At 39.0% G+C, this 12482-nt stretch overlaps 1 protein-coding gene across 1 annotated transcript in view; it reads left to right on the top strand.

Moving 5' to 3' along the window:
* Positions 1–12482, top strand: part of TENM1 (teneurin transmembrane protein 1) — a gene marked incomplete at its 5' end in the record, with an annotated part of 270481 nt that overhangs the window by 112239 nt on the left and 145760 nt on the right. The window contains one exon of the mRNA XM_081336372.1: positions 11778–12016. Within this exon, the coding sequence (XP_081192498.1) occupies positions 11778–12016 (239 nt within the window). The remainder of the gene's footprint in view (positions 1–11777; positions 12017–12482) is intronic.

Genomic DNA, 12482 nt, shown 5'->3' with positions numbered 1-12482 from the left:
CAATCCTTTTGATGACACCAGGAGCATCTCATTCTCAAAGACAAGTAGTACCACAACTGTTTTAAGAAGATAACGATTGTGGCAAAGCGCAAGGATAATATTTTTTTTAAAAAAAAAATCAGTGTCGGGCAACCAGGATAAAGAGAGAGCTCAATTCTGCACATTCTTGTGGCTATGTTACGCAGCTAGTCCTCAGTTTACGACCGTACTTGAGCCCAACACTTCCATTGTTAAGTGAGACGTGAGTTGCCTGTCTTGCCCCATTTTACAACATTTCCTTGACACAGTTGTTAAGGGAATCAAGGCAGCTGATCAAATTAGTAATCTGGTTGTTAAGTGAATCTGGCTTCCCCCATTGACTTTGCTTGTCAGAAGGTCACAAAAGGGAGACCATGTGACCCCGGGACATAACTATGAACCAGTTGCTAAGCCTTTGGATTTCGATCACGTGATCGTGGGGATGCTGCAAAGGTCATAACTGTGAAAAATGGTCGTTAAGTCACTTTTTTCAGTGCCGTTGCAACTTTGAATGGACACTAAATGAATGGTTGTAAGTTGAGGACTACCTGTATAAATTTCCACACTTCCCCCGTGCTGTAGAACAAAGAACTTAGATTCTGTTGTCTCCCTTCTGCTAAGCATGTGTGGTTGACACATAAGATTTGCTTCGTCACTCCGGCTTACTGTCTTTAGAGGATCCTTAAACTATCTATTAAGTGGAATGTGCTTTCCATCAGCTGTCACTCTGATTGACATTCTAGTTTCTTAGTCGCTAGCCAATTGCCAGGGAGAAAATCCTACTGAACAGGAGAACTTCCTTCTGAACGGAAGAGCATGGGATTATATTTTGAAGACTTCTGTAGATACAGTGGTAAAACATCCTTCAGCATTCTGACTTACCAGAAATGAGCAAGTGTGTTGATGCCGCAGGATATCTTTCCTGGGGCTTTGTTTAGGATAGCAATAGCCATGGGAATGACTGAACAAATCAAACCTGGTTTTTCTGTCCAGGTTTCAAATTATGCCAACTGTACTTGAGGTGCTGAACTAGGAGTTGGACAATCTGTGTTGTGTTCCTGCCTTAGACAATGGAAGCCAACTGGATGGCTTTGGGCCACTCAGAGCCTCTCAGTGTAATGCAGAAGGCAGTAGCAAATGTTGTCATGAAAACTGCAGGAACGTGTCTTTATAGTTAAGACTAACTCAAGGGCATGCACACAACTGCATGCAAGCCCCCCCCCCCACACACACTGCTTTAATATAGTTTTTTAAAAATATATTTTCCCCACAAATAATCATTAACAATATCTTCATCCATCATATTCTATAAGACATCCTAATTCACTAGAGAGGTGGCCCAAAGTAAGCACAATAATTATATAAAATTACACATTTTATGGTTGAGTGGAAAATATGTGTTGGGTCTGTTTCTTCTCCAAAATCCATTGCTGCACCGTACTGATGGCCAGGATTGAGTGTATGAAATGAAGCAAGTGATTTATTTACAACAACTTAAGACAGTTGCAATATTCTCCTGAACTAGAAATTCTGAAGGTAATTATCAGGCAGATGTGACACTTTTCTTAATGAGTCATTACTTTCCTATTTTGAAATAAAAATGGTGGCACTGCTTAATTTTGCAGCGCTTTTGACTCAATATGTGTTATTCTGACATGCTTCTCGAACATGGCATTTTCTGCCTAATTAAACAATAACTCTAACCTCACTTGGGGCGCATCACCTTTTTAAAAGGCATGCTGAGAGTTAGAAGTTCTGTCTGACAATCCTTGTATTGAGATTTTTCATGGGTCCCAGTTGGAAGGATTCTGAAAATAGTTCAAAAATCTCTGCTATAAAGCAGAAGCTTTAAACCTGATCATTGCCCCATCAATCTCATTCTTTTAAGTTGAAAAATGTATTGGATATGCCTCTGGATTAAGCATTTTTAATTCATGCTATAGCAAATTGTCACTGAGTAGTTCATTCTATCTGTCTTTCTATCTGTACATCTCTATCTACCGATCTCTCTATCTATCATCTATCTAGCTAATATTGATACCTCTCTGCCACTGATGATATTAACTAGTTTGGGTAATGAAACGTCTGCAAAAAAACCAACCAAGCTCAGAAAGCAACAAGGACCCCTCTTTGTCTGTCTGTCTGTTTATTGTGGCACAGTGGTTAGAATGCAATATTGCAGGCTAATTCTGCCGACTGCCAGCCGTTCGATTCTCACCGGCTCAAGGTTGATTCAGCCTTCCATCCTTCTGAGGTCAGTAAAATGAGGACCCAGATTGTTAAGGGGCAATATGCTGACTCTGTAAACCAGAGGTCCCCAATCTTTTGGGCACCAGGGACTGATTCCGTGGAGAAAAGGTTTTTCCATGGACTGGAGAGTGTGTGGTTTTGTGTGCTGCCTGCATCCCACGGATGGGGTTGTGCTTGTTTGTGCGGACCGGTTGCTGGCATGCCGCAGCCTGGTACTGGTCCACGGACCAGGGGTTGGAGACCCCTGCTGTAAACCGCTTAGGGTTGTAAAGCACTGTGAAGCAGTATATAAATCTAGGCCAGGGGTGTCAAACTCACAACATCACATGACGTGTCACGACGTATTGCAACTTTTTTTCCATTGCCAGCAATGGGGCGGGCACGGTTTCGGCATGACTCATCTGGCCCGTGGGCTGGAAGTTTGACAGTGCCTGGTTTATTTTATTTTATTTTATTTTTATTTTAATCCCATTTATATCCCGCCCTTCTCCGAAGACTCAGGGCGGCTTACAAGCTTAGCAGTAGCCTTCATTCTATGTATATGCCTGCTTATTAGGGCTTTTTTGCCCCCCCCCCCCAAGCGGCATTATTACAAAGTCAGCTTATTGCCCCCAACAATCTGGGTCCTCATTTTACCTACCGCAGAAGGATGGAAGGCTGAGTCAACCTTGAGCCTGGTGGGACTCGAACCTGCACTAATTTAGGTGCTATTGCTATCTATCCATCCATCTATCTACCTGTCTGTCTGTCTGTCTGTCTGTCTATCTGTCTGTCTGTCTATCTATCTATCTATCTATCATCTTCTACTAGGAGATTGTGAGGAAGCTAGGAAACAAACAGAGAGGAAAGCAAAGGGACAAAAGAAACAGAGAGCCACTTGATACCTTCAGCTCATAAACAGCAACTTGGTCCACGTGATGATAAACCTGGGAAGAAAGATTTCAGATCAAAGAGATTCCACCTGAACAAACTCATTATAAATAAGAGTTGGAAATTGTTCTTGCAATTTCCAGGTTTTTGTATTTATCCCCAGACTAGCATGAAAGTTGGTGTTCAAGTTATCATCAGCCTCATCATTTAGAGAGTACAGGCTAGGCATACACATGTGCTAAGATCAAACATAATTTGCTAATACATAAAAGCTTAGCGCTAGCTAGAACTGAAAACCGGAGTGCAGAGAAAAATACGCTTAAAAAGTCAAACTGTTTCTGGCATAATTATCTCTAAAGGAGGCAGAGGCATAAAGAGTGAAACTGTTGGTAAAATAATGCAATTACTGAGACTTAAAACTGGAAATAAACAGTTTTCCATTGTCTTGTAAGGTACGGTACTGTAGGTAAGAGAAAAGGTGGGCTAGCATTGTGTAGCACCGCAGCTTTCAATCAAATCCTTTCAAGCCCATGTATGTAGAACCGGGTTTGACTTTGAAAAGAATTACCACCATTTTGTTACAAAGAAAACAAATCAGCTCCACCATTTTTGGAGTCCTCAGTTATTCCTGTGCTACTTAGAAAATCCTTCCACAGGAAGCCTAGAATGAGGGAAACAAAAGCTGACGCTTGACTGCAGTTCAATCGGAGCGGCCGCTTTCATGCATTTTCATATAACTTATGAAACTGAACATTGAAGAAGGAAAACAAATCAGCTAAACCAAACTAAGCTTTGGGTGAAGCCTTATTTACAAAGTCAACGCAGGACGTAGAACTTGTGGAAATGGTAATCTTTACACGAAATATTCCAGTGATTTTAAATACTTATTGATTTGTTTGCATTGGCAAAAGACTCCTTCATCTGACATGGGCAATTTTATAAGTCTAATAAATAATTTTGTATTTTTTGTATAAAGATCATACCTGTAGATCTACCCACGCGCACACACACACACACACACACACACACACACACACACAGAGAGAGAGAGAGAGAGAGAGAGAGGTGTCATTCTTTGTATGAAACTAATAATACATATTTAGTTATTTACTCTTTGTTGTTTACCTACCATCTTTTCTGTGGGAAGGTTTATCTGAAACCCTTAAGTATAACTTTAAGTATAACATAAATAACTTTATTTTATTTATTTATTTTATTTTATTGCATTTATATACCGCCCTTTCCCTGAGGACTCAGGGCGGTTTACAGGGAGTTAAAAATCAAACATACAAAAGTTAAAAGCCAACTTTGTGGATGTTTTAATTGTTTTATAATCTTTGAATTGTAAAACAACCCAGAGTCCCTTGGTTGAGTTGAGCATATAGAAATGGGAATGAATGGATGAATGAAATTGTTGCAAGAGGAAAAGCTTTTCTACAATATTGTATATTTTTAAGCTATGAAATAATAAAACATTGCAGCATTCCATTGTATTTAATATGATAAATGCTCTTCGGATTAGTGGGGGGGGGAAGAATCTCCTGTAAAAATAAAGAGACCATCTTTTCTTTTTCTTTTAGTCCTGACATATGTTGCCAGGGTGGTGTGTGAAACCTGTGGGCTGCCAGAGCATAAACACTAAGAGCAATTAATTCACAGAAACCAGGGCTTTTTTTCTCATAGAACGCTCAGAACGGAGTTCCGGCACCTTTTTTGGATGGAACCTTGTAGCGTAGGCAAGGCGGGTTGTATGACATGTGTGAGTTCCGGCACCTTTTTCTTTTACAAAAAAAGCACTGACAGAAACAATGTTGAAGTATTAGATACATCTTCGTGCCCAGGTTTTTATGCTCAAGTATTTCCTGCTATATATTCCTATGAATGTCACTTCCTGCTCCCTTTGTGTTGTCACGTTTATCAGAGGTTTCTAATTTCAGTAACTAGCAACAGGGAGAAAGAAGGGAAAAAAGCAGAAACACACACACACACACACACACACACACACACATACACGTATTGGATTATGGAATACAAACTCAGGTTCCGCATTTTTCCACCACAGTTTGTTGTTTCTGTATCTACCAATAGGTTATATTTGTAAACCATGGAAGAAGAAAAAAAAAAGGTTCTGTTGGATAAATTGGAAAATCTTCCTCTCCAGGAACTACTGGGAGGGGGGGGGGGAGTGTGGATTTTGTTATTCATTTTTGCTGTGTTTGTAGACTGAAGATTGAAGTGTGCCGAGCTATCTAAACTCCTGAATTGCTATTTTCAGCATTTTGCTCTATATAAAGATTGCCCCATTTTATCAGACAGATAGCAAAAGGCATCAGTGATATGTTAAAACAATGCTGCACATATTCATCCAGAGAGATAAAGTTTGGATTTATAAGAATATTGTTACTATCTAAGCATCACCATTTATACCTCTAATACTCAGAAAATAAATAACATTGTCCTGGCTATGGAATGCTAATACTCCATCGAACTAGCAATTTAAAGCCAATTGTAGCCAGCAGTTTCTTGAGAGGCCTAACTTAATGATCATCTTAGCTTTTCTAGAAATAATACAGTTGCCACTTCTTATATCGACCCGTTCAAATCTCTACTTTAAAGGACTAATGAAACTGTTTCTGATTGACACACTTCCTTAGCTATTTTCAAACTGTTTTTATGTTTGAATTCTTGCTGTTCAGCTCCGGATCGTTTTAAACTAATTTTGTAGTTGTTGTTCATTACTGAGTGCAGTAAACCTCAGTGGCAAATATATTCAGAATTTTGTGACTTCTTCTTCTTCTTCTTTTTAAAAAAAGCTCAATGTTTGATTGGCCTGTGACTGACAGCAATCTACTCTGGACATTTGTTGATGGAAGAAAAAAATGGGGAATAACATCAGATTGCCATCTTTTCTCCAAAAATTGTTAAAACATTTCTTGGAATGGGAACGAAAGCCCCAAAAGAATTTACCTTATTCTGCTTTTCCCACATTCTTTTCCTGATGTTGCTTCCTTAAATAATAGAATAGAATAGAATAGAATAGAATAGAATAGAATAGAATAGAATAGAATAGAATAGAATAGAATAGAATAGAATAGAATAGAATAGAATAGAATAGAATAGAATAGAATAGAATAGAATAGAATAGAATAGAATAGAATAGAATAGAATAGAATAGAATAGAATAGAATAGAATTCTTTATTGGCTAAGTGTGATTGGACACACAAGGAATTTGTCTCCGGTGCAGAAGCTCTCAGTGTACAGACAAATAACAAGTGAGAAATCATGATTATAATCATAAAAAACATTCATCATAAATCATAAGATACAACACTTGGTGAATCCATTTCCTCACTACATTCCATCAAAACATGTGTGGACTTCAACTCCCAGAATCCCTCAGCCACCATTGGTGGACTTCAACTCCCAGAATTCCATAGTCAGGCCCCAAACCAGGAACCATTCTTCCAAGCTGAGTTCTTTATTGCTTCACGCCTATAGACAAAAATCTTGCCAGATTGAGGACTCGATTATCTGCATCTACAACATATTCTGGGAACTATTAGAAAAGGGTTGTCTTCACCCTCTTTCTCTCACACATAATATCTGGGTTGAGTTGCCTCTTGCTCCTCTGGAATGGGCCCATCTCCTTGCTACATTTCTTCATATTAAGGAAGCCTAAATAAAACCTTTTGATCTAGGAATCGTTGACCAAAATCTTATCTCACATTTTCCTGCTGTGGTAGGGAAGCCACCAACATTACAAGCACATCATCAACCTGGCCAAATTGTCGATTGTTTAATTATGCTCCGTTGAATAAACCACATTGCTGGGTTATGGCTTACTGTGACTTTGGAACCCTGGATTAAGTAACCTACAATGTCTGTTTCTATTGTACATTCTGAGAGTTTCTGAGTGAACACTTATCAAAAGAAAATAACCAGTTCTTAATTTTTATTATATTAATAGTGCCTCAATTTTTAAATCCATTCGCATGAAGCCATCATTACAACAAATTTACTCCACATGGAATAAACACTATTTGTTCAATACGTTCACTTTCGTATACTTGTATAAAGTTAACAGTAAAGTTCTATGCATCTGCATTATGTATATTAATATATGGAACTGTATCCTACAAAGACTAAGTAACTATGCAGAATAATGTAGAATCATTCCCCTGGAAAAACCATTATTAAATGAATATCTTTCTAAAAAAATGTTTTAGGATTGTAATCTAAGGCATCTAATACTTTGAAATGTTGAGATTTACTCTCCCAGAGAATATGAGTTAAAATATTCTAACAACTGTTATGCATTTTTGCAGTTTTTGAACTATCCTGTGAAGCATAAGGAAATATATACAATTAATAAAATATAAGGCATAATGTAGCAGAAGTTAAGAACTATTAAATCTCATTAATTACAGTGTAACAGGTAAAAAGCAAAGATTTGTGTTTTTCAACACGTTGATATCTTCAGGTTTAAGTTCTTTTTCATGGGCTGTGAAAGCAAATCCATATATTAAAATATGTAACTATTGGCTTTTCAATACCCCGATTCACTCTTTCAGTGTGTAAATGGATTGCGTTGGTTTCAAAAATGTAAAATTAATTGTTGAAAATATAGATTAAATCTTTATGCAATATTAACTTGTTCACACACCTGCAAACAAATCCACTGGGTAAATAACTAATCAAATAGCTGCAGTTAATATTCTGTTACATGTATTTCATACTCTTAACTTCCCAGTAATTTCCTGCCCAAATTGTTGATGAGAACTTCCCCTTACTTTTATCCATGTTAGTAACATCTTGTGATCTCTCAACAGATAATGAGTCTACTTTTAATATTGCTTTAATTAACATTGTCATCATTACATAATAACATTGTCATTATTATGAGCTATTATCTCATAATAATTGAATCCAAGACAAAATCTAGCTAGCCCTGTCTATAAGGCTATTCTAGATTTTAATACCTCTTTGATACATCTTGATATCAACATGTAAACAAGCCAGAAAATGTTGAACATAATGTATATACCACTAAAACTCTTGTTTCTATCATTTTATTTAGGAAAAACAGTGCATAACAGGGCAACAATTTTTGAACGGAGGAGAATAGAATAGAATAGAATAGAATAGAATAGAATAGAATAGAATAGAATAGAATAGAATAGAATAGAATAGAATAGAATAGAATAGAATTGAAAGGGACCTTGGAGGTCTTCTAGTCCAGCCCCCCGCTTGAGCAGGAGACCCTATACCATTTCAGACAAGTGACTATCTAGTCTCTTCTTAAAAATCTCCAACGATGGAGCACCTATGATTTCTGAAGTCAAGCTGTTCCACTGGTTAATTGTCCTCACTGTTAGGAAGTTTCTCCTTAAGGTTTCTCCTTGAGGTTTCTCCCACCTCAAATGGGCTAACTTACAGAATGCATACAAAATCCAAGACCCATGATTCAAGAGGGAGTGAAGTTTGGAGAAACTGCATTTGATTAATAACTAAAAAAAAAGTTGTAGCTGCTTCAGCTCTGCTGGACTGGTGCTGCAGTTGTGTGATGCTCACTTTGAATGTTCTGTGACAGTTTCCCAGCCACTCTTGCAATCCCTTGCTCTCTCCATCTAGCAGTAGCCAATTTACCTGCTTGCTGGAAAAGGTGGGAAATATCTTGATTATTTCCCAAGGCACTGTAAAGATGGTCAATTTTCTGCCTTATTTTTTTTTAAAGAAATAGTAACTATTATAAATTGTAAACCAAGGAATATCTTTCTAGACGTGCACAACACAATTGCAGAGAATTTAGAATAGAACTTGCTCCAGAATTTGGTGACTCCCAAATATATTGGACTCCTTCAGAACTTAGCATTCAGTATGCAATAATATTGAAAGGGATGCTGAAGCTGGCACTTGCTTGCATTGAAACAGCACCCCTGCAAATTGTCAACATGTACTTGTGTAGGCCTAGAATCTGCGTGCCCACAGATGCATATGCTCTCAAACTGATGAGATGCTTCTTGCAGCATATTGAGAATAAATCAGCATCTAAAAGTAAATTTACCATGAAGCACAGCTGCACTACCACAATGGAGATTAAGAAGCAGTTGGTATTTCTTCTGGGTGAACTCCAAAACTGCCCTGAGGATTAGAATACATCTGCAGAGAGATTGAACAGAGTTTGCAGCAAGATATGATGAAATGTTACATCCTGTATAAATAAAGCACCTAATATTTCCTCACTAGTTTGTTGTAGATTTGCTTTTTTGATCAGCGCTACTCTCTTGCACCATTATGTCCTGCAAAATAAAACCAACAGCATTCAACCTCTCTTTATAGGATTTGTAATTGTTATTAGTTCATCACTGGAAATGATTTGCATTAATTGAATAAAGAGCATTCTGGAGTTTTGGTTCAAAGCCCAATTAGCTTATGGCAGTTGAAGGTGGCCAGACACCTATGATGCTCTTAGAGCAGGGGTCTTCAAACTTGGCCCTTTTATGACTTGTGGGCTTCAACTCCCACAGTACAAGGATAAGAGTAGCAATAGAAGAGAATATTCGTAGCTCGGGGTTGAACTGTGGTGTCCTAATAATAATAAAGTTGGAAGGGACCATGGAGGTCATCTAGTCTAACCCCCTGCTCAGGCAGGAAACCCTGTAGCATTTCAGACAAATGGCTGTCCAGTCTCCTCTTAAAAACCTCCAGTGTTGGAGCGTTCACCGCTTCTGGAGGCAGGTGGTTCCACCGGTTAATTGTTCTAACTTTCAGGAAGTTTCTCCTTAGTTCTAGGTTGTTTCACTCCTTGATTAGTTTCCATCCATTGCTTCTTGTCCTGCCTTCAGGTGCTTTGGAGAAGAGGTTGACGCCCTCCTCTTCTTTGTGGCAGCCCCTGAGATCAGTGGCAAGGTGAGATCAGCCGAGGAGCCGAGAAGAGCCAGCAACCTGAACACTACTAGTCAGCTAGTGTAAAGCTAGTTTGTTCCTTGCGGTGCAGCAAGGATATAATGAACTAGCAGTTAGGTTGTCAGGAGTGCACACTGTCTAGCATTTGTAGATTTCCCTGATATATTTTTTTTATTTTAATTCCATTTATATCCCGCCCTTCTCCGAAGACTCAGGGCGGTTTACAAGCTTAGCAGTAGCCTTCATTCTATGTATATGCCTGCTTATTAGGGCTTTCACACACACCCCAAGCGGCATTATTACAAAGTCAGCTTAATTGCCCCTACAATCTGGGTCCTCATTTTTTTTAAAATTTTAATTCCATTTATATCCCGCCCTTCTCCGAAGACTCAGGGTGGCTTACAAGCCTCGGAAGGATGGAAGGCTGAGTCAACCTTGAGCCTGGTGGTACTCAAACGTGCACTAATTGCAGGCAGCTGGTGTTACTTAAGGAGGCATTAGCCCACTGCTCCACCAAGGCTCTAAACTAGTGTATGCCGTACACTAAAAATAAATAAATAAAGGACTTGGTTGCTAAAGTCTCATAAATGTTTACCATTTCTTGAAACTTGGAATTATTTTTACATGGAGGAGATTACACTTGAGCTGTCAAATATGAGGTTGCCTAGTGTCTGAAGGCTGTCCATCACTGGCCAGAAGGTAACTGCAGGGATCTGTCTCTTCCTATGTATGCATCAGAAGTTTTATAAACTCTTAACACAGCCTTCTGAAAATTTATTGAACGAAAGAGGCCACAGAATGTGAAATATGCATTTGGCCTAATGCCAGTTAAACAGATTTGTCAAAATCTAATTTAAAAAGAAAATAGTAAAAGGCGTACTCAGATTGCATAGGCTGCAGCTTATGTTTATTATAAATGCATAATGAATGGGGAAGGATGTGTTTTATACTTTAAAAAATGCAATCAGAAACAGATTTTTCTGGTAGTAAGCTCTATTGAATGGAATTAAATTAACTATTAAGGGAACATGTCCAGGAATGTGCAGTTAATCTCATCTCATAGCATGCTCTCTATGGGAAACCATTTGAACCGTGCAATGTATTTCCAGAACCATGGACAGCAAACTGGACCTAATGACATCATCCTTTAAATGCTGTGCTTATGAACTTGCATCTGCCTATCTGATTTGCATACCTGAGTCACAGCATTTGCACAATGAGGTTGTTACACAAATTACATTGGGTCTATGACAACTCATCATGGCCAACTCACCATGGCCATCTCACCCACAGGACAACTCGCCATGGCCAACTTGCCACAGCCAACTCACTCACAGGACAACTCACAGAACAACTCACTGTGGGACAAGAGTTACATTAATATCAAAGAAATGGTGAAATAGAATCATTAAAGAAAGGATGCAAAAGTAGGGGAAGAATGAAATGTGAATGGCATTTTTTTTAAAAAATGTAGAATTTATTTTAAATAATTAAATAGAATTGTTAAATTGTCCCACGGTAAGTTGTCGCAAGATAAGTTGACCATGGTGAGTTGTCTAGTGTTGAGTTGGCCATGGTGAGTTTGGCCGCGGCAAGCTGGCTATGGCAAGTTGTCCCATTCTGCATTTCCTTGTTGGTCCTTTCTGCAAATGCCCCCAGTATTTGTTCTGCCTTCCTCAATCTGCAAGTGAATCTGGTTTTTCCAACTTAGCCCTTTGTCTTCTTTACCTAGGCATTTCCTGTTTAAACATGGATCTGGGTCTTCAGCTATCTTCAGCGCTGCCAGTCAGAACTATCCTCTGACTTCTAATACAGTTTACTCACCACCTCCCAGGCCACTTCCTAGAACGACTTTTTCGCGGCCGGCTTTCGCTTTTAACAAGCCTTATAGATGTTGCAACTGGAAGTGCACCGCCTTGAGTGCTACAGCAATCACAGTCACACTGGCATTGTTGCTTGCTTATGTTATTGGTAAGTCCTGTTTCGCTTTATTGCATCTCTCGTTCCCACTCCTGTTGCTGAGATGTGGAGGAAGAATTAGATGCTTAGCTCATTATTCAGAAGCAAATCTTATCAATAATCGAGAATGCGGCTGCGATGTTTTCCTGCATTTATTGTTCCTTTTGCTTTAATGAGTGTTTCCAAGCTGTTTCTGTACTGACATAAATGTTATGTCCATAATGGTATGTGACCTTAGGACAGAGGTCCCCAACCTTTTGGGCACCAGGGACCGGTTCCATGGAGAGAGGTTTTTCCACGAACCGGAGACTGTGTGGTTTTGTGTGCTGCCTGCATTCCATGGATGGGGTTTTGCTTGTTTGTGTGGACCGGTTGCTGGCATGATGCGGCCCGGTACCGGTTCACGGCCCAAGGGTTGGGGACCCCTGCCTTAGGAGACAGGTCAAAGAGATATAGCCAATTTAACCCACATCAGGAA

The sequence above is a fragment of the Vipera berus genome, assembly GCF_964194415.1.
Source record: "Vipera berus genome assembly, chromosome: 11".
Classification (NCBI taxonomy): domain Eukaryota; kingdom Metazoa; phylum Chordata; class Lepidosauria; order Squamata; family Viperidae; genus Vipera; species Vipera berus.
The sequence above is the reverse complement of the archived record's forward strand: the minus strand, read 5'-3'. Positions and strand labels throughout refer to the sequence as shown.